The sequence below is a fragment of the Tamandua tetradactyla genome, chromosome 3 (assembly GCF_023851605.1).
Source record: "Tamandua tetradactyla isolate mTamTet1 chromosome 3, mTamTet1.pri, whole genome shotgun sequence".
NCBI lineage: Eukaryota > Metazoa > Chordata > Mammalia > Pilosa > Myrmecophagidae > Tamandua > Tamandua tetradactyla.
Window position 1 is genome coordinate 3,138,555 of NC_135329.1, and position 27,981 is coordinate 3,166,535.

Genomic DNA, 27,981 nt, shown 5'->3' on the forward strand with positions numbered 1-27,981 from the left:
GAGAATATGAGTTTACAGAAGTTATTTCATTTGCTAAAAACTTCCCTGAAGTAACACTTTTTGTTCATACGTATATCTGCATTCTTCTGAGCACTTAGATGTGTGTCAGTGTGTTAAGAACTTTACAGATGACCTTATGAAGTGATTATGCAAATGAGAGCTCACCGAGGCTCAGTCCTGCAGTGCAGCGCCCGCGGCAAAGCCGTGCCGGAGCTGGGACTGAAGTCTGTCTGAGTCCAATGTCTGACCTCAAAACTACACCACCCGCCTTTGTAAGATATCGTTCATTGACTTTGTTATGTGCTGGGCCTTGCACTAGGAACTGTACCTAACTGCATCATTTAATATTAACAATTCTGTGAGGTATTGCAGCCCTTTTCCAGATGAATAAAAAACTCAAGAGTTTTGTATCGTAAGTCATTTCACATCACTCATCTGAGACCTCCCCATGGCTTCCATCCACTGAAGTAAGCGACAATTACAGTGGCCTTCAATGGCCAAACCTCAACCTCCCTGAGCTCATCGTCCACCACGGCCACCCCTCTCCCCAGCCATCCCCTTGACCCAAGCCTGTGGTTCGAGCATGTTCTCGCTGGCACAGTCCCTCACGTCCTTCGGGTCTCACTCACACATCACCCCCTAAGCGTGGCCTTCCCGAACCCTGCTTGGAGCCGCAATCTCCCCACCCAACCCCCGACCCTCTTCCTCAGCTTATTCTCCGCCGTTCTATCACTAATTTACCATATACTTTTCTTTTTGGGTGCATGGTCTGGAAGTTGAACCCAGGTCTCCCGCATGGAAGGCGAGCATTCTACCATTGAACCACCCATGCACCCTTTACCACATACTTTTAAATAGCATCTGTCCCTCTCACTACCATGAAAACGTGCATTTTTTTTTTTACTCTGTTGCTCATCACTACATTGCGCGTACCTAGGGCAATGCCTGGAATGAAGGGTGTGTATACACACACAGTCCCAGTGACAGTGCCGTGGCGAGCTCAATTCCAAAGTGTGGTAATTAGATTCAGTTGTCAACTTGGTCAGGTGAAGGCACCTAGTTCTGTTGCTGTGACATAAGCCAATGGTACGTGAACCTCATCTGTTGCTGATTACATCTGCAGTCGGCTAAGGGGCGTGTCTGCTGCAATGAATGGTGTTTGATTTAATTGGCTGGTGCTTAAATGAGAGACTCAATATAGCACAGCCCAAGCAGCTCAGCGTACCTCATCTCAGCACTCACATTTCAGCCCAGGCCTGTGGAGATGCAGAAAGGAATCACCCGGGGGAAAGCTGTTGGAACCCAGAGGCTTGGAGAGAAGGCCAGCAGAGATCACCATGTGCCTTCCAGTGTAAGAAAGAACCTCAGTTGAAGGTTAGCTGCCTTTCCTCTGAAGAACTAATGACATAAATCCCCTTTTATCAAAAGCCAATCCGTCTCTGATGTGTTGCATTCCGGCAGCTAGCAAACTAGGACACAAGGCTTCCGGAACTCTCAAGTGGGCTTGTGATGGGTCTGGAGAACATTTGCAACTTGCGAGAGCTTTTGAAGCTACTATTCACAGCAGTAATAAGTTGAGAAAGTGAAGCATCAAGAGGGTGCTTGACAGAGCACGTGACAATATGGACAAAACTAGGCATGTAGCTTTTTCTAGAAGGAAAATGAGTAGATGAAAATGATGGGCAAACCTAACAAAAATATTTTGAAAGGTAAAAGTTTTTCAAAAGTTCAACATTAAGAGCCAAAGTTAGAAAGGACTTTATCTATTATAGAAGAAATTTTGGGGGGAAAGAGGAGGTACTATCACAATTTAGAAGTCAAAGAATGGTGAAATGTATGTAATACTTTAAGGTGAAATTGCTTCACACATTAAAATCAAGGCCAAACATTTAAACATTCTCCAATGCCCTATCTGAATTTTAGAACTGAATACACTAAGTAACTTTTTTAAAGTAAAATTTTCTCTAGCTCTACCCAGAGGTAAAAACATTAAAGTTTTAAAGCAAATAATGTTGACCTATTTATTAGGATATTACCTCCTCTACTGGAATAATGACCCTCAACAGCCACAACTTCTCCACTTCCTCAAGGGAAACGGTTGGAATTAACACAGTGCTGCTGTCTTTTTAAGTCTAAGACCTGTGTCCTGTTCCAGGCCATAATGCCGCTTCATACGGAGTCATGGTGAGAAGTCATTACGGGTCATCTTTCCCACCCCAGGGCAGGCAGAAGCCCAGCAGCCCCAGGAACTCAGCTGCAGGTCGTGGGCCAACGCCTCTGTCCCCCCCAAACACTGAGAGCCCCACCTGATGTGTTCAAATGTTTGAAGTGATCTCATCATCAGAAATGGGCTAACAAGTTTGGTTAAAATACCGCTTAGCATAGTCTTAAATGGAGAACAGTGGATAAATAAAATAAATAGCACCTACGAAAACCAAGATGGTGTCTTATGAGGCTTTCATTTCAGTTTTGTTCAGAAATAAAGAACTCGTCCAGAGAAACTGTCCCTGATTTTAAAATGGTCTGAAACCCTAAAGAAAACAGTAAAACATCTTCCAACAGGTACTGGGTATACTCCCAGTTGTAATGACACTTTCCTAAATGTAAAAAGCATACCACTTTTTGGTGGTGGCAGCAGTGGTAAGAGGTGTCCACTAAGATGAGCATGCAGCTCAACAACCCTGCCACCCTTTAAATGCGTGCAGTCCCCACGTTTGCACGGTACGTGGAAGGCCACTGCAGCTGCACTCTTAGCAAGAGGCAAGGCGAAGTATTTTCAGGAGAAAACATAAGTTGTGTCAATAAACTGCAGTTTGCGTTTGCTCTCTCTTTCGGTTCCTTTCGAGGTCAACTGATGCATTCTGACTTGAAACGTTCTAAAAAGCTCATTACCAGGCGGGCCATGGTGGCTCAGCAGGCAGAGTACTCACCTGCCATGCCAGAGGACCCGGGTTTGATCCCTAGTGCCTGCCCATGTTAAAAAAAAGAGAAAAAAGAGAGAGAGAAAAAAAAAAGCTCATTACCTAACTAACTATCACAACATAAAAGCATAGCCTGTCGCACTAATTAGGTGCTTTTTCTATCAAACTACCAATATTAATTTCTGGTTTGTGATTCAAGAATTATCTTCAGTGGAACTTCAAATTATAGTTCTGAATTACTGGACTACAGGCTAATTTCTCATTAAACATCTAGCATTATATTCTGAAAGTATGAAAAACCCTTGGCAGCCTGAGTTTATTGTAATGGAATATAGTAGGTTTTATCTACAAGGAAAAGTTAAGATTTTTAAAAAAGTGACAATAGTAAATATTTAAGAGATTTATTAAAGCATCTTATTACAAAGATGGAAACATACAAATTGGAAACATGCAACCATCATTTTCCACAGTCAAGTCAAATGTTACATATTTTTCTTCTTTTCATAGCTGAAAACTTTAGATCTTATTCCCAACTCATTCATTCTGAATATTTAATTCATTCTTCCTTAAAGTATGTAAGGTAACTAATAATCAAAATGCAAACTATTTATATAAAGAAAGTGCAAAAAAGAAAATACGTGGCGAATACCCCCTTCCCACCCACCCCCAATTAAAGGCAAATGGCACTTTGCTCTCGGTTAACCTAGATTGTCTTCAAAAACTATTCAAATATAATATGCTTAACAACAACAACAACAAAACACTTTTAATACATGTCCAAAAAGCTCCTTAGTGTTTTGAAAATAAATGCTCAAACAAATGAAAATGTATTTTAAATCAAACAAGTTTGAAGAGCCCTGTATCGCAGCATTCTGTAAAATAAACAAGACCAAAAGCTGGTATAGGATTTATTGACAATGGCAGAACTTCTTCAGGCAGGTATGTAAGGAGGCGGTGGTTCTTTTTCAGGCATCTTCATTGCCATTTCATAAGTTGGCAAAACATACTACAGAGAGAAAAAAGAAAAATTACATCAGACTTAAATCTCCTTTAAAACCTTTCTGGGAAGGTGGCAGAGTAGGGAGCTCCAGGAAGTCAGCTCCTTTGCCAAAACACTGCTGGGAGGAACTGTCTGAGTCAATCAGTTTGAAACTCTAAAGTCTGGTGAAAGCACTGTGCAGCCTCCAAAAATTGAGGGGAGAGATGGGTGAACTGGTAATACTGGTGAACTATACCCTTCTTGCAAGGGCTCCCTGCTCCTGTTTCCCAACCATGTGGCAGGAAACAGTGGGGACTGCAGCCTGGACTCCTGGTGCAACTGGCTAGTGCCAGGGTGGGCTGTAAGGACCCAGTCCTCTAAGACTGGGTGGGTGTGGTCTGTCTGGCAGTCGCAATATCTGATCAGATACTTCAGGTCACTGGGGGGCCAGGGCTCAGGGTAGTCACCAATCCAACCCCCTCAAGCAAAAGCAACACAGGAGTCTTAAGGAAGCACCTATTTTTTCCTCTTTTCTCTTTGCATTTCTTAATTGGAAAAGTCAACCAATTGATGGCTCCATCCCTCACAACAACAACTTGTAATCCCAGAGGAGTCAGAGATTCTCAGAGTTGTAACAATCTGATATTCAGAATGTCCAGCTCTAAATAAAAAAGTACAAAACACAAAACAGGAAACTATAATCCATTCACAGGAAAAAAAAAAGAAAATGCCGGAAACCATCCACGAAGAAGCTGTATCTATTTATTAATCAAAGGCTGTAAATCAACCAGCTTAAATATGTTCAATGAGCTAAAGGAATCCAAATACATAAAAACTAAAGGAAATTAGGAAAACACTGAACAAAATAAGGTGATAGAAATAGTGAAGAAAAATGAATAGCGCCTGAGGGACCTGTGGGACCCCATGAAGCCTGACGACGTGTGCATCACTAAAGGCCTACAAGGACAAGCAACGAGAAAGGGGCAGGAAGAGTATCTGAAGAAATAATGGCTGAAAATGTCCTAAATCTGATGTAAAAAGAATGTACAGACCCAGAAGATCAACAATCTGAATAGAATAGACTCTTAAAATACAAAGACAAGATTTAGAAAGCAACATGAGAAGCACCTTGTCACATACAAGGGACCTCCTTCCCTCTCCGCCCCAATAAGATAAACAGGAGATTTTTCATTAGAAACGATGGAGGTCAGTATGTAGGTGGGATGGCATATTAAAGTTCTCAGAGGAAAAATCCGTCAACCAAGAATGCCATATCCAGCAAAATTATCTTTCAAATACGAAGGATACATTAAGACACAGATAAAAAAAATCTGGGCCAATAACAAAGGGAGAGGGATGAAGTTATATAGGAATAGTTTGTATACTACAGAAACTAGGTTGGTACTAGTCAACCTAGGTTGATATTAGGTTAAGCAGTTGACTGCAATTACAAAGGTAACCACTAATAACTAAGTAACTAGAAAATATAGAGAAACAGTGATGGGTGGTTCAGTGACAGAATGCTTGCCTGCCATGTGGAAATCCGGGTTCGACTGCTGGGACATATACCCACTCCCCAGCCCCCCACTTCCCTGCAAATTATATATACAGAGAGAGAGAGAAATGAAAGAAGAGAATCAAAATGGCACACTACATTAAAACAACTAAATACAAAGAAGGGCAGTAAGGGAGCAACCAAGGGACAAATCATACAGGACATACAGAAAGCAAATGACAACTGGCAGAAGTAAATCATTCCTTCTCAGTTATTACATTACATATCAATGTATTAAATGCTCATTAAAAGGCAGAGACAGACTGGATGAAACTGCGTGATCGTCTGTATGCTGTTCACAAAGAGACTCACTTAAGGTACAAAGCCACAATGAGGGTAAAAGTAAGAGTGGAAATCAAGATACTCCATGCAAACAGCAATCAAAACACAGCTCAAGTGGCTATATTACTGTCAGACAAAACAGCCTTTAGGTAAAAAAAAAAATTATAAAAGACAAAGAAGGATATTATATATTGATAAAAGAAGATTGCGACAATTGAGAACATATGCAACTTACAACAGAGCCCCAAAACAAATGAAACAAAGACTGACAGACTTGAAGGGAGAAACAGGTAGTCCTACAATAACAGTTGGAGATTTCAATACACCAACTTTGATAACTGATAACGTATCAAAGTGGAAGATCAACAAGAAAAGAGAAGACCTGAACCCCACCATTAACCAATTAGACATAATGGACATACATAGAACACTCTACTCAACAGCAGAATACACATTCTTCTCAAATACACACGGAACATTTTCCAAGACAGACCCTATGTTAGGATAAAACTCAAAATTTTAATGTATTTAAAAATATTGAAACCATACACAGTATCTTCTTGGTCCATGATAGAATAAAAGCTAGAAATCAACGAAGGAAATAATAGAAGAAAAACTGGAAACTTTACATATATGTAGAAAATTAAACAACAAACTATTAAATAACAAACACGTCAAAGATGAAATCACAAGGGAAATTAGAAAAAACTTTCAGATGAATGAAAATGAGCACATAACATACCAAAACTTAAAGGATGCAGCGAAGGCAGTGCTCAGTAGAAATGTACAGCTGTAAATGCCTACATTAAAAAATATTACAATGGATGAGCTTATGTGTCAACTTGACTAAGTTGCGGTGTTCAACTGTTTGGTCAAACAAACACTGGCATAATTGTTACTGTGAAGATATTTTGTGCATTTATGTCATCAGTCAGTGGATTGCCTCTACAGCTGATTATACCCACAATCATCTAAGGAGACTGCCTTCAGCAATGAGAGAAGTCTCATCCAATCAGTTAAAGGTCTGAAAAGGAGAAATGATGATTTCAGCAGTCGGAAAGAAAAAAATTCCCATCTCAACTTCAGTTATATATATATATATAAAAGTCACTTTACACCTAAATAAATTAGAAAACTAAACTCAAATTTAGTAGAAAGAAGTAAACAGTAAAGATTAGAGCAGAGTAAATGAAACAGAAAGCAGAATAACAAAATCAGCATAACCAGAAGTTGTTTTTCTGAAATGATCAATAAAATCAAACCTTTAGCCAGGCTGACAAAAAAAGAGAGGCCACCCATAGCTACAGTCAGGAATTATCACCAGCCCTACACAGATAAGGGTCACAGGAGGGTTCTATGAACAATTCCATGGCAGCAAGTTACAAAACTTTATAAAAGGACAAGTTTCTTAAAACATACAAATTACCTACTCTGACACAAGAACGAGAAAATCTCAATAGATCTATAGCAAGTCAAGTGATTGAATCAGTAATTAAACTCTCCTAACAAAGAAAAGTCCTGGACCAATAGTTTCACTGCTGAAATTTAGCACCACTTTAAAACATCGATCATTCTCAAACTCTTCCAAACAAAATATAAGGGGAGGGTTTACTTCCTAACTTATTCTATGAAGTCAGCATTACCCTGAAACCAAAGCCAGATAAAGACAGCACAAGAAAATTATGAAACATTATCCTTTAACGAATACAAATGCAAAAACTCTCAACTACTGGCAAATCAAATTCAAAAGTATATTAAATTAATTATATACCATGACAAAGTATGATTTATTCCAGGAATATATGCTTCAACACAAGAAAAACCAGCCAATTTACTAAACCACATTCACAGAATGAAGAGGGAGAAAATACCACATAAACCATCTCAATTGAGACAGAAAAGTAATTTGACAAAATCCAGTATCCTTGAAAACTAGGAATCCAAAGAAACTTTCTCAATATGACAACGAGAACATATGAAAAGCCTACAGCAGATACCACACTCAGTCTCCCCCTAAGATCAGGAACAAGTCATGGAAACCTGGTGTCACCACTGCTATTTAACCTCGTACTGACACTATTTTTCTTTAAGGCAAGAAAAAGAAATAAAAGTATTCCTATTTGCAAATGCATGATCCTATATATAGAAAATCCCAAAGAATCCAAAAGAAAGCTACTAGAATAAATTCAGCAAAGCTGCAGGAAAATAGATAAACATGTAAAAAGAAGTCAGCTGGATTTCTATACACCAGTAATAAACAATCTGAAAGGGAAATCAAGAAAACAATTTCATTTACAAGAGCATGTAAAAGAATAAAATAACTAGAATGAATTTAACGGATGTGAAAAACTTGTACAATGAAAACTACAAAACACTGATAAAAATTAAACAGCAAATAAATGGAAAGACAGGATGTGTTCAGGGAATGGAAGACTAAATATTGCTAGGATGTCAATACTGCCTAATGCAATCTTCAACTTTAATGTAATTCCTATCAAAATTCCAGCAGCCTTTTTTGCAGAAATGGAAAAAGAACCCCAAATTCATAAGGAACTATGAGAGACCCCAAAGAGCCAAAGCAATCTTGAAAAAGAACAAAGTTGGAAGACTCACACTTTCTGATTTCCCAATTCCGCAGGGAAAAATCCCTACAAAGTAGCAATAATCTAGAAAATGGAATACCGGCATAAGGACAGACATTTAGTACAATGGAATAGAATTGAGAGTCCAGAGATAAATCTGCACATCCATGGCCAGCTGATTTAAGGGTGTCAAATCTACTCAATGAGGAAATAACCTTTTCAACAAACGGTGCTGGGACAACGAGATCTACATGCAAAAGAATGAACGTGGTCCTTTCATTCTCACCACATGCAAAAATTAATTCAAAATGGTTCAATGACCTAAATACAAGAGCTAGTACCATAAAACTCTACCAAGGAAATATCTTTAGGACCCAGTGGTAGGTATTGGGTTTTTAGATTTTACACCAAAAGCACAAAACAACAACAAAAGGAAAAAAGACAATATGTACTACATCCAAATTAAAAACTTCTGCGCATCAAAGAACATTATCGAAAAAATGAAAAACCTACAGAATGGGAGAAAATATTTAGAAAACATATATATGATCAGAAGTTAATATCCAGAATATACAAAGAGCGCCTACAAATCAACAATAAAAAGACAACTCAATTTAAAAACAGATCAAGAATTTGAACAGATGCTTCTCCTAAGAAAATAAATGGCCAATATGAAATATGAAAAGACGCTCAACATCATTAGCTACTAGAGAAATGCAAATGAAAACTAGAAGACAACCATTTCACATCCACAAAGATGGCTATTGAAAAACAAAAAACAAACAAACAAAAAACACTGAAAATAATAAGTGTTGGTGAAGCTACAAAGAAATAGGAACCTTCGTACATTGTTGGTAGGGATATAAAATGGTATAGCCACTGTGGAAAAGTCTGGCAGTTCTACAAAGTTAAATACAGAATTAACATAAAACCCAGTAATTCTATTCCTAGGTAAATACCCAAAAGAATTGAAAGCAGAGACTCAAACAGTTATTTGTACACTAATATTCATCACAGCAATATTCATGATAACCAATGAGTACTGTGTGTTGGTTTAGGTTGATAAAAATAATCTGGAAATAGATAGTGTTGAAAGTTAAACAGTATTGTAAATGTAGTTGATATCAAAAAACTATCCACTTAAAATGGTTAAAAAATTATATTACGTATATTTTACCATAATTAAAAGTAACTAAAAAAAATTTCCGAGAATAATTCAGTTTTGAGATTTTATACCCTAAGAATAGCTGACAAAACTGTTACCTAAGTTTCTGTGAGCAGAGATAACTAAAAAGCATGGAACTTTACATGCAGGTGAGATACCTGACCAAAGAGTGCTAGAGATGGATGAACGGGATGGATGGATGGATGGCACTCAGAGTTCTGCTTGTTTGGCCCTGAGGTTGCAGGGACTCCTCTACAGGTAAACACTTCTTCCCTCTTTCTGGCACGACTGATAAAGTACCAGTGTCATTTATATCTCTGGTGTTACGGACTGAGCTTTGGGTGCCCCACTTGACATCTGAACCCTGCCACTGAAAGCCTCTAATAAGAGGCTGGATTCTAGGCCCTTAACTTCATCAAAATCTGCTAGTAGCTGAAGGGTCAGGAAAGAGACAGAGGTGCTCAAGGGTAAAGGACACAGCTCTGGAGGAAGGTGGGATTCCAGTAGATGACTAAGTGTGGCAGCCTGGGCCACCATGGGCCACAGGTTTCCATGCTGAAACCAAGGAAGACAGTGAAGACTCTCTAGCAGCAAGTAGGGAGCTCTGAGGGGTTGGTTTCCTTTTTCTACAGGTCCAAGGAACCCACCGCATTCCTCTCTCCACAGATATATCCGCTCCCCAAGGACCATTTGAGTGTTTTCTCAAAACAACACACACTTTAGCCAATGGTATCCTAAATCCTTAGGCTTTCCAGAGGCCATGAAGCTGGCTCACACTGCTGTTTCCTGTCTGTCCTGTCCCCACAAATGCCAAGGCTCCTGGAGACCACGGAGGAATTAAGCATTAACAGCCAAGTGAGGTGAGATGAGCAGTGCAGGGTTTCTCAGACCCATGCACCCAGGGTTCCAACAGGGAAATGCTGGCTCTTGTGGAATCAAACTATCCATGCCCTAGACCAGTTATACAGCACAGAAGACAAAGTCAAGATGCAGGTCCTCTCTTGGGAACAGTCCATAACGCTGGTGAAGTTTTAACATATCACAGCCATTACCTGTGGAGGTGCTTCGAAGGCAGGGTACACAGCAATCTCTGGCACATTTCTGTTGTTAATATATTTATAGCAGTTCCAAACACAGTTTATTAGATAAGCCTGAAAGAATGAAAACAAAATTAAATATGCTAGAAATTAAAATATCTGCCCTATCCACAGGTCTCTAAAATTAAGGTGACATAATGCTTCCCTACATTTTTTCAATAGAGAAGGGAACTGACATCCATTTGAGTCTAGCACAGGCTAGGCTCCTTCCATACTTGATATTCCATTTAAATGTCACAAATTTTTTTTAATCACCATTTTTACAGAGGAACCAGAGCTGGGGCTTCAATCAGGTCTGTCAATCACTGTGCTGCACATCTGTGTTTCTAAACCTCAGGAATTATAATGGATTTTCAATCCAAACCATGAACCACTTCCAAAAACATAATGATATTCCTTACATTTAGGAAGGATCCTAATACTGCCAACCATTCTCTGCAAACAGGAGGGAGGACCTTGCTTAGAAGCCATCTCTAATCTGTACCAGGATAAATACTGTCATGATAAATCATCACTCTACTGTACCCAGTAAGGAAGAAAAGGCAGCCAAGTCTCCTATGGGCAGTGTCAGTCTACTGGTCCCCAAAAGGTTTAGTTCATCGACTTACCTTGAACAAGATGAACAAGACAAAGAAGAGAAGAACAATGAAGAGGAGGCAGCTGGAGTCCAATGCCAGGAGATCATCTTTGTAGGGAAAATCGGGCTATTAAAAAACACACACATGTACAAATTCATCCATGTTGTGACAACCTACAGAGCATTTAAAGAATACTAAAAAAAGCTATCAAAGTCAGAACTGATATTCGTATAAAATGTATAAACAGAATTTAACTCAAAGTACTTTTAAACCTCTATCATTAATGCCTGCACTAAGCATTTAAAATACACTTATCTGAATGCTCAGAACACTATTAAAGGTCTAAATGGAGCTCATTTTCTCTCTACTTTTCACTATTTTATATTTTTCTAGCCTTTAGAAAACCACTGTTTTCCTCTACGAGATTCCAGATTTGTCCCTGGATCACCAAGCCACAAAGAAAGTGCTGAGATTTATGTAAGTTCCATGAGCCAATTAGTACTACATGAGGAAAACAATATTTTTTAAGTCACTATGGCTATCTAAAATATCATCAGACGGTGCAAGAAGAAAGGAAACAGAACCCAGACACCAAAACATAAAATCCCAGCTAAGTGTCTCTTTGGGGCAAGATTCTAGTCTGAGCCTTTGTCTGTAAAGAAAAGGGACAAAAACAACAGGACTAGCTCATGCAGGAACGCTATGCTAGGGACTGTAGATTTTGTTTGGAAGGCAATGAGGTACCCACTTGTGGTTTTTTGGCCAAAGATGACATGGTCAGAGAGAGCTGTGCTCCGGAAGCCTCTGACCCTGCTAACCGGGCCAGAAGGCCCTGCCCTGGCCACCCCATCTGGCTGCTCACCAGCCACCAGGGCCACTCTCAGTCCCCCAGCTTTCTTGTGCTCCTGCCTGCCTCAAGGTCTCTCTTTTACTTGGAAAATCTCCTTCTGTACTTTCCCTGTTTTGATTTCTCCTCATCCTCCGGAGTGCAATTCAAATCTCACTTTCCAGCCCAGGTTTGGAATTCATGGGACATTCACTCACAAAACAGGCAACTCTGTTTCTACATGGTTCTCACTACAAACTTAATTCAAGCTTGTTAATGCTCACTGCATCCAATACCCTCACTACAAAGTACCTGCCACTGAGTTATTTTCCTAGCAGAAGACCTAGCAGAGTACCCTGAACAGAGGAGACAATCAACAAATGTTCTGTGAATGAATGAAAGATAAACCTGGTGGTATGCAAAATGGACTAATAGGGAAATCTAGAAGTGGGGAGAAAAGTTCTAAAAGACAGTATTTTGGAAATTAACTAAGACATCCCTCCTCCTTTCATCTATCCTGACACCACACTTCCTTCCAGCCCTCCTCTGTGAAGCCCTCTTTGGCCAAATCAGCCTAGAATGTTCCCTATCCCTCCCATTTAGTGTTGCTTTCGGGAAGCTCCAGCTCATTCTCAAGTTAAGATCTCTATATGCCTTCACTCCCTCCGACAAATGGTCTTCCTGAGGAGAGGGCTATCATCTCTATTTCCATACCATTCACAACACTACCTCGAATAGGGCAAAGGGCAGAGAAAGCACTCAAACATTAGCTTTCTTTCTTTTCAGGCATTCAAGCAAATTAATATGAATAAGTACCAAATACAGTCAAATTATTATATAGCTAATGTGTTCAAAAACAGAAACTTTACTCTGTAAGTTTTACCAAAACCATCCTTAGGGATTTTTCATATTAAATCATCCAAATGGTATGTAGCAAAATACTCTATTTTTAACGTACTGGTTTCAACATGGTAGTTAAGAGATCAGCCATAAAAAGCAACTGAGGTAGTTAAAATTAAAAGTACCATCTCAGGCCAGCTCAGAATGTCATTTTAAATATTTCACTTAATTTTTTTTTTTAAAAGCTTAATAGTATACACACTTACTAACTGATCCAGATATTCTTTGATTCTTGGCAAATAAGTGAGAGAACTGATAGCAACCAGGCAACTGAGAACAAAGTCAAAAAGCCGGTAACAGAGGAACGGAATCAGCCAACCCACTTGATACTGCAAAGAAAAGGACAACCACAACATCATATCATATACATAATTACCACTCAGTAAAGGCGAAACTCTAGAGGCCAAAAATAGAGGATACTTACAGAAATTGCTCCATATACCAGCATTGAACTGATTATAAACATAAGAACAGAGACGGCAAAAAGAACACAAGCATTATCTAAGAAAAAAAAGAAGAAAAATCTAAGCAAGCACCTTACACAACAAAACTCCTGATAACAAAGCAATGTTTTAAAGTTAGCTTAAAATTTTGCTTAATATTGTCAAGATTGGCTATGAAAAGATCTAATGCCAATGTCATGGTCAGGGACACGTGTCACCTTGGCCAAGTTGTGGTACCTGTCTGTCTGGTTGGGCAAGTGCTGGCCTGTCTGTTGCAATGAGGACATTTCATAGAATTAGATCATGATCACGTCCGCTGCATCCACAGCTGATTCCATTTGTAATCAGCCAAAGGGGAGTGTCTTCTACAATGAGTGATGCTTAATCTAATCACAGGAAGCCTTTTGAGGAGGACTCAGAGGAGACACGTCCCATTCCTGCTTCGGCTGGTGAGCCTCTCCTGTGGAGCTCATCCAGGCCATCCATTGGAGTCATCGGCTTCACAGCCTGCCCTGCGGATTTTGGACTCTGCATTCCCGTGGTCATGTGAGACACTTTTATAAATTTTATATTTGCAAGTGTTTCCTGTTGATTCTGTTTCTCTAGAGAACCCTAATACAGCCAAGAAGTTACACACAAAAAATTTTAAGTCACAGAACTTGAGGAAGCTCTTCTTTGTTAAACTGCCATTACAATTCACTGACCCTTCTTTAGGCTCTTGAAGAAAGTGTATCTTTCCCCTCTCCCTCTCCCCCACCCCTGCAATAAACCCCTTTCAACCTCTGCTCACCATGTGATTAGAGTGTCAGACCCGAACCTGCCTGTTTTATTCTAACACCAGGCAGGTACTCTTCATAAGAGTACAAGCTGGAAGGTGTGCAGACAGAGGGTTACAACCCAACGTGGCTAGTACTCCAGCAGAGGCAGAAACAATGAGCTCTGTGTAGGAGTATCAGGAAAAAATACAAAAGATAGGGCCCTTAAGCCCGGTCTTGATAGATGAGTAAAGTTCAACTGGAGGGAAAGGCTGCTATTTGTTTAAAAGACAAACCCAGAATTCTAGATAAAATGTAACCTGAAATCTGAGCTCCTGCATTCGGCTCCTCTCTCACCCACAACACCAACATCCACACTCATGTGTCCGTCTTCTTTCTCCTTGGCTTCTTTGCTACAACCTATTTTCCCCTTCATTCCTCAACTCTTTGTCAGGTTGTACCATCATTCTTTATTAACTCACATTTATCAATTTTCTCACAAAACAAAGCAATCTCAAAGAAGAGGAAACCACACTCAACCTGTTGCATTTATTAGCACAAATCTAGCTGACTCTGGGACTCTGGATAGCTAATAAGAACCTGAAGGGCAATGATGATGAATGACAAGAAAAACTGCTATTCAAACAGTCACACTACTCGATAAATATAAATTTATTACTGGGTAGCACAAACGTCATCATTAAGAATAGCCTCTCTACTCCAACCAAATCCATTCCAGCCAATCGTAAAGAACACACAGGGCATTTTAAGATTCTACAAAGGTTCCATGCACTAGGGTACCTTTCCAGAAACCTACAATCTCCAGATGGGTCCCTGGACCAGATAAGTCCTGCAACCTAGAGGGCCCAGTCTCTTCAGAGCATCAGCTAGTTCCATCTACCTATCCCATATTACTGACAGAAGCCCCTTCCAACATGAAAAAGTTGAAATGGGCATAACCCAAATACCCCTAAAGAGGGGGAGAAAAGATCAAAGGCGATGGTGGAGTTATACAGAGAAGGTAGAGTTTAACAAACGAATATGACTGGTGATTCATTAAACTGATATTTCTTTTAGTCTCCAGAATCTTAGAGCAGGTAAAAGTAAAAACCTAAAATTGTGGGATTATAATCAATACCAAATCCTGAAATCTGTTCTACATCTAATTGTGATGTGCTCTGAAATGTACTGCTTTTTTGTATATATGTTATTTTTCACAAAAAAAAGAAAAAAAAATCTATTGTGATGATAAAAAAAAGTATTCCTTCTAAACTCCTATGTTCCGGTGCAGCTAGAAGGAAAAATCTGAGATGATGGTATGTTAGCCCATGACAAACTCTGGGTTCTGTCCTGTAACTACGTGTTGAAGTATGCTTTGAAAACTATTGTTTTTTCTTTCTTTGCTTTGTGTGTGTGTGTGTGTGTGTATATATATATATATATAATAGTTATAGAATAAAACAAGTTAAAAAAAAGAATAGCTTCTCTAAATTTTCTTAGAGACAGGATAGTTAAATGTTAAGGATTTAAAGGACTTCTCTCCTATGGTTTGTAAAATACCACTTAGATGGAAGAATTCATATAACAAAATATGAAATAATACTGATACGTACTGTCAAACTTGAAAGCAAAATTTATAATTCAAATAATCAGCTCAGAGTGTGTTATGGAAGACTTTATTTCTATTAAAGTACGGAAATACTTCACTGTAAGTAAAGTTCAAAGACCTTCCACTGGAGCAGCAAATAACAAAATGGGGGAAATGAGGCAGCCTGGAACAGACACTCCAGAAATCTGTGAATCAATAAAGCCAACAAAACACAAGAGCTAGACGGGACCTGCCACTACCCCTTAGGAGCCTCCTGGAGGAGTTCTCTTCAAAGCCCCACACCCTTCTCACACCATACCACCTGGATTCCCCAAGGAGAATGTAATTAAGGTAAAATTCACATTTGTGAAACAGCTTCTGTACTCTGTAGATGGGTTTCATATACTGACATATCCTGTTTAGCTGATTACATACAGCTAATCCCAAATCTCATATTCAGAACGGGTCATCGAGCTGATGATCAGAAGTTGACTCGCCATTGTAATACTGGATTTATGGGAAACTCAGTTTTCAACTTCCAAAGAAACATGAACTATCATATGACCAAGTACTTATTCTATATTTGTATTCCATATTCTATATTCTTTTGTATTTGTATTTGTATTTCAGGGCTTTGGTACAATTATAATCAACAAAAACAGAACGACCACATCTACTCTCTAGAGCAGTTCCCATTGTCGTGTAACATGCAATTAACCCCTGACCTCAGGCCTACGCCTCTAGCCACGGAAGCCAGCTGTATAACCTGTAAGAATCTCAGCAACCATACATCTTTTCTTTGCACCTTAGTTTTAGATTAAACATACATGACAAGGAAAAATGCTGACATCAGCAAGTTAATTAAAACATCACAACTTAAAAGTAACAGTATGAAAATATGAAAAATAAAAAAACCACTAGGAGCTAAACTTTTACTTTTCTTTCTTGGTTTCTAAATTAAATATACTACCCAGCAAAAACTGCTTCTAATATGTTATTTTTTCTATCACATTTGGCCACAAAGTTTTAAAAAGCACTTAAAAAAAAAAATGTTAACAATTTTTGGTGTTTTCATATTTTTATGTATGACAGAGTACCACAAAGCTGAACTTGGCTCCTGGAAATAAAAGGAACTTAGCCTGGTGATTAATAAATTTTTAAAATATCCAATCAAATTTTAAAAAACGAAAAACTTCAAAAACCACTGATAGGTGCCCAAGTGGCTCAGTGGTAGCAGGCCCACCTGCCATGTGGGAGACCCGGTTTCCATCCCCAGCCCATATCCTACCAGAAAAAGAACTCTCCTTCCTCAACTATACTTGCCCAGCTACTCCTCAAAGATTTATAGTTCCTTTGAAATTCCTTCTTCCCCACTCTCTTCCTAGTACCTAAGAGTGTCAAGGTATAAACTATGTTTCAAAACATTTTAGCACTCCAGCGCATGCCCCGACTAGAAATGCTCTATTATAATCCTCACTGAGTACCTCTGAAAACCTGATAAAATGTGTCTCTGCCTTACCAAGTAGAACTGAAACATAATTTGGTCAATTCTCTTTTAAATAACTGGGATGTATATGTATGTTATCAGTAATAGACATTTTCTTTTCAAATGAAAGCATACCAGCCATTCTCTCAGACGAATAGTAATTTTCAATGACTTCATACTGAATGTTGACCGCTGGCATTGAGTTTGGGTGAGTCACCTCCACAGTCAGCAAAATTGCCATCAATAGGTTTACCACCTGTGAAGGATTACATTTCATCAATTACATTATTATAAACCAGGAAGCAGTGCTCAGTACAGTCTTTAGATGGCTGCCCATTCTTAAAATTGTCTTACTTGAAGTATCAAAGGTAAAATAGTAGGAGCCTACCTGTGAGACAGAACACATAATTATCATTCTAAGAGAAAAGCTTAAAAATAAGTATTTCATAAAGTATAAATATTCACTCTTTCAGAGATAAGATGCTTGACTCTATTAATATCAGTGTAACAGAATAAAATGGCACAAAATTTAAAATAAAGAGCCACCATGAATTGTCCATGTTCAGGATCACGAACGCACTCGTACACCAATCTTAGAATTTCAGGGCTGAAAACTACAGTTCATCCAATTTGCTTTCTATCTACCAGTCTGTTTTCCAACTACTTCACTATTTCCTTTCTGCCATCCTACATACGCGCTCTCCAGTCTGGTAAACATTATTAAAACGAGGATGGGACTCTCCCACGATAGCACAGGTAAGTACTACCTCACCTACTATAAGCAGGAAGATCAGCCTCATCAGAACACACAGGGACCTCAGTTCCCATTCTAGCTGGCAGATTTCAATTTGCTAGCCTGATACCGCACTGACTTCATATTTTTGGCTGTCCAAAGTGTATCTCCCTAAAATCCCTAATTTTTCACACTTGATCCTGCCAAGCTACTGCCTGTATCTGGCATAGATGGATTCAGAACTTGTGCCTAAGCACAAGCCTTTATATACTTACCACCAAATTTCATCTTATTTTCTTTCCTGTGAAGATTTTCTGGATCTGGAGTCTGACATCCTACGGATTTACTGTCTCTCTCAGCTTCTTACATTTGAAAATATAATAATCATGGTTACTTATAATCATTCCTAGATGATTCCTGTTTTAAGGCCTTTCCAAAGGAAGTAACTAAGGTTATGCAACGTTTAGACTTCACCCTCCACGTAAGTATGCTCTACAGAATGCCTTTCCCCATCATTACTCAAAGGCAAGGCCTCTTATCCACCAAGTCCTAACAGGACTTGCAGGAATGATCCTGTTTGCAGAGGGGATCCCCAGCTAAAGGCTGAATTTTTCTTGCTGCCCGTTTTGCTGCAGTGAGTTTTGGTCACTGACTGGTGGATGAGATGAGCTGATACAGCCAGGTGAACTCATTACTGAACAAGGTAATTGTTCCATTGAAGCATTATATTTTTTGTGTTCAGAAATCAGATTTGAAATCAATTCAGTAAACTCTTCTTTGCTAAACACAACAGTGTCATTTCTAAAAAGCTCTGTACAGTACAGAAAAACATTCTCATGTTAAGAAAAACATGGAAAACCAATTACTAAACGAAGGAAAATGAGGAATCACAAATATTTAGGGGCATAATTCTTTCTTAAACATTTTCATCACACATTATAAAAATGTTTTCTTCTCTCTATGGGTATGTAACAGAACATCCATTATTATCTTCTTCCGGAATTAATTACACTTCAAATTTTATTTCACCATGGATTGTATCCTGAACAATAAACCAAATAAATTATGACAATCCCTCAAAGAAGAATCAAGAAATGATAAAACTCCTGTGCTACTTCATTAAAATCACAATTTAATGCCAAAGACAAAGAGCATTCTGAAAGTTGCAAGAAAAAAGTAGCACGTCGGATACCAGGGAGACCCAATAAAATTTAGTTCTGATTTCTCATCAGAAACTATGGAAACAAGAAGGCACTGGGCTGGATATTCAAACTGCTGAAAGAAAATAATAGTCAACTAAGAATTTTATATTTGATGAGACTATCTTCCGAAAATGAGGGAGAGACAGAGTGAGAAAAAAGAAGACAAGTACCAGGGGCCAAGGTGGGGGTAAGGAATGGGAAGTTAATGCTTAATAGGTACAGATTTTCTGTTTGGGGTGATGGAAAAGTTGATGGTAGCGATGACGGTACAACATTGTAATGTAACTCCAATGAATTATTTATTGTATGTGGTTAAAAGGAGAAATGCTAGTGGTTGTATATAAAATTCAAAAAAATTTTGGTACTGTATAATGAAAACTGTGAACTTTATTATAAACTATGGCCTACGGTTAATAATCATAATACTGTTTCATCAATTGTAACAAAGGTACCACACTAATGCAAAGTGTCAATAACAGGAGAAACTGTGTACATGTGAGGGGGTATATGAGAACTGTGTATTTTAGAAACAGAGGTCTGGGAGAGGTAACCACATGGTAATTATAAACACCAGTACTGTATTGTATTTTAGGTATTAACCAATTTTTTTTACTTTTTACAGGTACCAAAATGCATTTTATGTGACAAATCTATGGTGAGGGACATGCACTGTATAAATACATAACTTGTAACAAGTACAACAAAAGGTGTGAGGACATATGTATATGCTACTAAAATTAAATTGGTATTAAATCAAACAAGACTGTTATGGATTTAGGATGTTAAATTTAAGCCCATTGCGACCACACACACACATACACACACACACACATACACACACACACACATACATACACACATACACACAAAATACTGAAAAATAAACACAAAGGAAACAAGAAAGGACTCAAAATGGTTCACTAAAAAAAATCTAAATATGGAAGTATTAATGGAAGAATTGAAGAAAAAGTGTTAAGACTAACAAAAACCAAAGAACAAAATGGCAAAGTAAACTCCTGTGTCATCCATCAGTAGTTACTATAAATATGTTAAACTCTACAAGAAACTTACCAGAAATTCAAAGACACAGGCAGGATGAAAGTGAAAGGGGAAATGTCCAATAGCACACGGACCATCTAGACAGAGATCAATGCAGAAACAGAGAACCTGAACACCACCATAAACTAGATCTAACAAGAGTGCACACAGATCACTCTCCAGCAAATTCCCCAACTCAACAACAAAACACAGACAATCCAATTAAAAATGAAAAAAGGACCTGAAGAGACATTTTCCCAAAGATATACATATGGCCAAAAACCATGTGAAAAGATGCTCGACATCATTAGCCATTAGGAAAACACAAATTACAAGTGGAAAATTATAAGTGCTAGAGAGAATGTGGAGATAAGAGCACTCATTTGTTGGTGGTGGGAATGTAAAATGGTCAGCCGCTGTGGAGTTCCTCAGCAGGTAAGTAGAGAATTACCAGATGACCCAGTGATCCCACTTCTAAGTTTATGCTTCAAAGAACTGAAAGCAGGAACTGAAAACATATCTGCACCCTGATGTTAACAGCATTATTCACAACTGCCAAAAGGGGAAGCAACCCACCATCATCAGATGAATGGATAATCAAAATGTGGTAAATACATACAATGGAATATTTATTCAGCCATAAAAAGGAATGAAGTTCTGATACAAGTTACAGCATGGACGAGCCTTGAGGACATCATGTTGAGTGAAACAAGCCAGACGCAAAAGGACAAATTTGTATCATCTCATTCATATGTAATAATAAAAATATGAAAATTCAGAGTCATAACGTGGAGTACAGATTGCCGGGGCTGAAGGTGGGCTTGGGAACGGGGAAAGTGTTGGTAATGGATGGCGGTGATGGCAGCACCCCATCATGAATGTAACCAACACCAGTGAACTGTATATTTGAAAGCAGTTAATGCGAGAAATTCTAGGTTGTGTATATGTTACAGGAATGAAAAAAAGAAACACCCAGAGAACTGTCCAACACAAAGAAGTAACCTAATATAAACTGTGGATCTAGTTTAACAATATAATTAATTTAACAGCATAATATGTTATTGTTAAATCAATTGTAACAGTTACCACACTAATGCAAAGTGTTATTAGGGCAAACTATATGTGGGAGAGGACATATATGGAATTTTGTACTATGTGCATAGTTACTCTGTAAATCCACAAGTGCTCCAATGTAAAATAAACATAGATTAATTTCTAAACTAGTACTTCGGAAAGGGTGAGTATGCAGCAAACGCCGCAGCAGCACAGTCAGCCGCACAACGCTAATGTGGGGGAGACGATAAACAGTGAGGCAAACTATGTGGTTTGCACTACTTTTGAAAGTCTTTTGCAAATCTTGTAAAAGTTAAGGATAATAACTAAAATAACATCCTCTGAGCCCCAACCTGCCCATTTTTTTCTTTTCAAGCCAACGAGTTGAGATTCTGGTACCAACTCCACAATTGCTTCATTCAGCAAAAAAGGGACCCTGCGATGCTGACAACTGTTTCAACTGTTTTAAAGGGATATAGGAAAACCAGTGAAAATACCAAGCTGTAGATAGCATTTCTGGTATAAAGGTCAGTTTTCCCTAAAAACAAATGAAAAAAAACAAAAACACCACGTATTACATTCTATTTGTTAAGAAAAGAACAACACTGGATCATAGAAGTACTTAAGAGACTGCTGAGAGCAATCCCTCCTTGCTTTGTCATTCTCACTGCCCCACCATCCTCGAAGACTCCGGAAGCGGTCAGCTGTATTTTATATCACCCTTCTTTAGTTTTCCCATAACACAACCCAGTACCTGCTGAGACTACAATTAAATCTGTTTGCTTCAGGACGCACTGATAACAGGCAGAGAGGATTCACAAAGGTACAAATCTACAAAACTCAGCAAAGAACTGCTGCTAGAGAACGATCAAAATTGGCTGAGTATTTTTTTTTGGGGGTGCATTGTCTGGATGGCTGAGTATCTTTAAAAATTTTTTATATTATCTTTCTTGTTGTTTACTACCACGTACAGTTACAACTGATTTTATTCCTACTATTTTTTAGGAGCAATTTATTCAACAAATGTCATAATATTGGAAATGTCCTATTTAGTAAGTTAGCTATTACACACATTTTATAAAATCAATACATATCACATTCTTCCCTCAAGGAGAATATCTTGTGGGGGAGAAAAATATGAAGATAAAGATAATCATACTAGTGTTTAGTAAGTGTGCTATGAGAGGCACGCAGACACTCTTGCAGTACTCAGTGAAGAAACTAAAACCCTGTGCCCGCAGAGTAAAGAAGCTGCACTCTGAGAACGTTTGAGCTCAGCACACAAAAATGCCTCGGAATTGGCAAAATATTAATTGTGAAGCTGGGTGATGAGTAAGTAGGGATTTTTAAATTCCTGTTTATCTATTCCTGTTTTGTATGTTTGCTAATTCCCTTAATAAAAAGTTATTTCAAAGTATCTTGGGGGGAGAAGGGGATTCCAGGGAGAAGGAACAGCCTATGCAAAGGCACAGGGGACAAAACAATTTGTTTGGGGAAAGATACTAACTTTGAAATAGTAACAAGGTATAGTTATTTAATCCTTCAATAAGCATGGGTTTATTCCACATAAGAAACTGCTGTTTTAAAATAATTTGCCTTCAAACTTTTCAATAAATGACAGGGAAAACACTTTTAGGAATGCCAGAATTTAAATGAGCTCATTTTGAAATTTCAATTTACTTAAATTAAACTAGGCATGCATCTTTCAAATCTAAAATGCCAAGGCTTACACTTGAGGGCTGGTACCTTCAGTGCACTGCCAATAACTGGCTCTGGCTTTTCCATCTCCTACAGTACTATTTAATACCAAATAATTCAAACCTTAGTATAGCTGTATTACAATCCCCTGAACACCAGCCTAACAGAAGCTCCTACTAGGAAGCAATGGCACTGTATCAGTCCCTGATGGAGGGGCAGCGACTCCAAGAGCCTGGGCCTAGCAGGAGGGAAGAACGCACCTCCCCCAGCCCCACCTTCAGACTCAAAACAGCACAGAGGGAATCATAAGGCTGGAAGCCTTGGCCCACACTACAGAGAACTGTAAATATTCTTCCCAGCAGCTTGAGAAGTACTGCCTCACCTGAAACAGAGGAAAAGAGGATGCTGACAAGATATGTTGGCAGGAAGGGATACTACCTCACTCACCCCTCTATTATCTCTGTCTTAGGAAAGAAACTGGCTACCAAAGGCACTACTTGGACAGGTCCCCTTTGTTCCGAGGCATTACAGGACTCTTCGGCCTGGGGGGCTCATGCTCTGATTTCTAAAAGTCTCTCCAGCAGGGAGAGACTGTGCCTTTAAGGTGCCACTGCACTGAAGCTGCACTTCTGAAAGCAACCAACAATCTCATAACCAACAAAAGCAACGTCCTTTTCCTCCGCCCTTAACCTAATCAGACTCTGATGTTACTGCTCATCTTCCCCTTCTTGTCACTGTTCATTTCTGTATCCACTCCCAAGTTCTTTATCACAAAGACCTTGAGAGCAGATGCTATGGTCAACAGAAGAAAGAGCTGAGAGCCTACTCCGTGGCACAGCACGGAAAAGGAATATGGAAGACGAACAGAACATGGACCCAAAGGTATGTTCACCAAAGAAGCCTGTTAGGTTGTTGATGATCAATAAATCTCTTAATGGATTCAAGCAGCTTACAACATCCTAAACTGAAATGTCCATGCAAAATTGGAAAAGCAATGGCATCTTGTTAAAACTGGGAGACTGAAGTGTTCTGGTTTGAAATGATGTATGTACCTTACAAAAGACAGGTTTTCATCCTCATCCCATTTTGTCAAGGCAGCCGTTTCTTCTAATCCTTATTCAGTACTGTATGCCTGAAACTGTAATTAGATCATCTCCCTGAAATGTGATTTAATCAAGAGTGGTTGTTAAGCTAGATTAGGTGATGACATGTCTCCACCCATTCGGGTGGGTCTTGATAAATTTCTGAAGTCCTATAAAAAAGGAAACATTTGGAGAATGAAGAAGATTCGGGAAAAGGAAACATTTGGAGAATGAAGAAGATTCGGGAAGAGCAGAGAATGCTGTAGCACCAAGAAGCAAAGTTCACCAGCCAGTGACCTTAGGAGATAAAGAAGGAAAATGCATCCCGGGAAGCTTCATGAAACCAGAAGCCAAGAGAGAAAGCTAGCAGATGACGCTGTTTGCCATGTGCCCTTCCAGCTGAGAGAGAAACTCTGACTGTGTTCACCATGTGCCTTTCCACTTGAGAGAGAAACCCTGATCTCCATCGGCTTTCTTAAACCAAAGTATCTTTCCCTGGATGCCTTAGATTGGACATTTCTATAGACTTGTTTTAATCGGGACATTTTCTCGGCCTTAGAGCTGTAAACTAAAAACTCATTAAATTCCCCTTGTTAAAAGTCATTCTGTTTCTGGTATACTGCATTCCAGCAGCTAACAAACTAGAACAAAAAGCATGGAAAAGGGGAGATGTGAGAAACATTTTCCTATCAAGTTCTTCGTGTAGGGAATAGATTTAAACTCCTCACTTCCTATTTTGCAAGAATAAATGCCCTTACTCCTTAAGTTTCTCTCCCTGCATCCTGAGTTTTTCTGTTTAAAGTCCTCACTTGCCCTGCTACTCCTTTCATTTTTAGGCACTGAGGCTAGAGTATGAAAAAATTTGCCTAGGAAGGACTGGAAATAAGTATGGCCAATTACGTTTGGAAAGTTGAAATAGGGAGTGTGGTTATTTTCTTCCTGAAAATAAGTCAGAAATCCTTTGTTCTGTGAATGGAAGGAAGGCTCTAAGAGAAAAAGACACCAAGATTTAAGCTTCCAGAACTGTCCCAGGCTGACCGAGTCCATTTTCTTAATTAGGTACAAGGGAAGATGATTTTATGGGGGTGAATAAGGCAGGTTTGAAGAAGAGATTTACAGGCGCCACGCATTTGAATTAATCACTTACAGGAGTGGAAAACCAGAGCTATGGACAAACAAAAGAAATTGGAAGACTCAGCCTCTTGGCAAAATGAAGAAATAAAAAGAAGGTAAGAGACAGAACACAGCTAACTGTCATAAACTGATTGGTGCCCAATATTAGGGATCAACTAAAATAGTACAGAACAAAAGGGGGTCTCTGAGGGGAAAATGCGATATAATTACACCAATAAAGTGACATTCTGAACTTAAAAGTACAGGGAAAAATGAAAATGAAAGAACAGGCAAATAAGCCTGTACACGCAAGTGTCTTTAAAGCACTTTAAAGCGGATATGAAGCAAAACTGTAAAAAAAAAGGACTGGGCGACCAGAACCGGGACGAACGCGGAGGTCGGGGCCCCGGGAGGGCCGGACAGGGGCCGAGTCCCGCCTCGCCCCCCGGGTCGCCGAGGACGTCCGGGCACCGGGCGGGGAGGCAGCGGTACAGAAGGGCAAGAAAGAGGGAAGCGCTTCCCCTCGCACCCAGACCCCACAGCCTCGCTGCAGCGGTTCGCCCGAGCACAGCACAACCACCAAGTCCGCCGCGCGGGCGTCGCCCAGCGCCAGGCCGGCAGCCACGGGGCAGCGGCGTCCGGCCCGGCCCGACGCGTCACAAGCCTCCCCCGGGCCCGCCAGGCCCCGGCGGGCGCGAGGGGCCGACCTGCAGGGAAGGCCGTCAACCGCCCCCCGCGGGCCGAGGGGAAGGCCCAGCCCCCCAGGGCCCTCCCGCCACACCACAGAAGTGTGACCACCGAGCGCCGCGGCCAGCAGCGGGGTCACGGCCGGACCCCGGTCCCCTGCGGGAGCCCCGGACTGGGGCCAGGCGCGCGGGTGGCGGCCCAGGACGCGCTGGGGGAGGCGGCGGGCGCGCCGTGAACACAGCGCGGAAGCGGAGGAAGGGCCGCCCGGCCAACTCCAGAGCCGCCGGCCTCCGGCCTTCCCCGCCGGCCCGCGGCCCCCTCCGATGCCCGCCGACGACGCGCCCTCTGCCCACCCGGCCCAGCCCGGTTCCCTGACCCGCCCTCCCCGCGGCGCCCCGACCTCGCGCACATGCGCACATCGCCGCGCCCTCACCATGTACCAGGTCCCCAGGACGATGGTCCCGGTGCGGACATGGCAGCAGCCGCAGCACCGGGTGCTGTAGAGCCGCTCGCCGCGGCTCCGCTTGAAAGTCATGGACACCATCGGGAATCTCGCGCTGCGCGCTCCTGGCCGGGCCCCCGGGAAGCGCCCTCTGCCCGGCGGGTGAACCAGAAAGGCCCGTCACTGTCTGCAAAACCCAACGACGCGGCTCCAGGAACCCCCGGCACTGCCCGGCCAGTCCTCCGCACTTGCGCACTGAGCACCGGCGGGGACTCTCGCGAGACGTCGGCTTACCTTTCTCCGCCCTCCGAGGCAAACAGGCCAATGGCAGAGCAGTATGAGAGGACAGTTGGGTCAACTCGGCCTCTGATTGGAACAAATTAGAGATTGACAAGCCCTCAGACCCTATTAGAAATGCAACTCGCCAGAGCGCTGATCAACTCCCGCATGTTGAGGGCCCACCGCCGGGCTATGGCGATTCGGGTGTGGTATGGCCCAGTAGTTCGCCATCCTCGAGGTGATGTCGGCAAGAAAAGACGCGTGTAGGCAGAAAAGGAGGCACGAGATACGAGGGGCGGCAGGAAGCGGGCGCGAAGGCGTTCTTGAGTGACATCTTTGCCACGTTACTATTTCGGAGGCGTGATGGGACTACGCTGCTCACGTGACACGGGCACGCCCCTCAATTATTGGGCTGGCCGGGGGCGGGGCCTGTGGTGGAGGGGTATTGCCTGGGGGCGGGGCTATGGCGGGGGTCAAAGGCCGTCCTCGCGCACGAAGGCTCGGCGGTGGGAGCAAGGGAGTATGATGCAGCCGGGTCAGAAGAGACCAGAGGAAGTCTAAAGTGAGACCACGACTGCTGGGACTGTACGTGTAATCCGAGTGGTTTCAGTTGTGAAGCCCTTTGAAACGGACCAGAAGATCGCTGGGTGTTTTGAGTGGGAAAGTAGGCAGTGTGGCATCCCCTGGGGGTTATCGGATCCGTGGAGGAGCTTCTTGACCTTTGTCTTTGGGATTATTTGCAACTTTATAAATTGTCTATAACTGATTTCTAGCTGAAAGGCCTGTCTGTGCCGCCTCGTTGGAAAAGCCACGTTGCATCTACTTGTAAATTCCACGTAGCCATTCCTGATTCAACAGCGTAAGTGGAGACTTTCAATTCTCCTTCGACCCCGTCTGGCATCTTGCTGGCTCCTTCGTCAAGTAATGAGTTATATAAAATCTTCCGCACATGTTCATTTCGTATTCGTATGAGACATATGGCTTTACTTTTTGTTTTAATGTCCTTTAAAACTTTGGAAGGTATGCTTCCCGTTAGGGAACAGAAAAGACCCTCTTCTGCCAAGTGCATTGTTAGCCGCAGATCCGCATGACAGAGGTTATTGCGTTGGGGTGCTGTAGTGAGCGCCCCTGAAATTATACATCCATCTGCTGATATCTCCGCCGCTAGAAGGCTGACTCTGCAGGAGCAGAGGCTTTTTTTCCTCGAGCACTATTGTGTACCTGGTTCTGGCACAATAGGGATAGAGTGAATGAGAGAATTGTCCACGAACCCTACATACTAAAATGTAATACTTTCCACCTATTTGGGAGGCCGTACTTAGACCAAGCTAGGCTGGAGCATGAGGTGGGCTTGTAGCGATTTAACTCAAATTACATTTCACCACTTGTAGTAGACCGTGACTCCCCGCAACATCACTACCCCTTCCAGTCCAGTCCCTTTGTTCGTATTGAATCATATCATCATTAAATCAGCTCTATGAGGTGGGCATTTTTATA

At 40.9% G+C, this 27,981-nt stretch overlaps 1 protein-coding gene and 1 long non-coding RNA gene across 2 annotated transcripts; one reads left to right on the forward strand and one right to left on the reverse strand.

The window, feature by feature from the left end:
- Positions 1-3,308: 3,308 nt before the first annotated feature.
- On the reverse strand, positions 3,309-26,880 carry LAPTM4A (lysosomal protein transmembrane 4 alpha). Its single transcript, XM_077152161.1, has 7 exons — positions 26,197-26,880; positions 17,293-17,413; positions 13,310-13,386; positions 13,092-13,214; positions 11,190-11,285; positions 10,537-10,635; positions 3,309-3,927 (listed from the first exon to the last, which is right to left on the reverse strand). The coding sequence occupies exons 1-7, from the start codon at positions 26,305-26,307 to the stop codon at positions 3,853-3,855; spliced, it is 702 nt and encodes a 233-aa protein (XP_077008276.1). The 5' UTR covers positions 26,308-26,880; the 3' UTR covers positions 3,309-3,852.
- Positions 25,989-27,965, forward strand: LOC143676902 (uncharacterized). The gene is made up of 2 exons (XR_013172289.1): positions 25,989-26,875; positions 27,258-27,965. It is a non-coding gene; the product is annotated as an uncharacterized LOC143676902 (long non-coding RNA).
- The last annotated feature ends 16 nt before the right edge of the window (positions 27,966-27,981 follow it).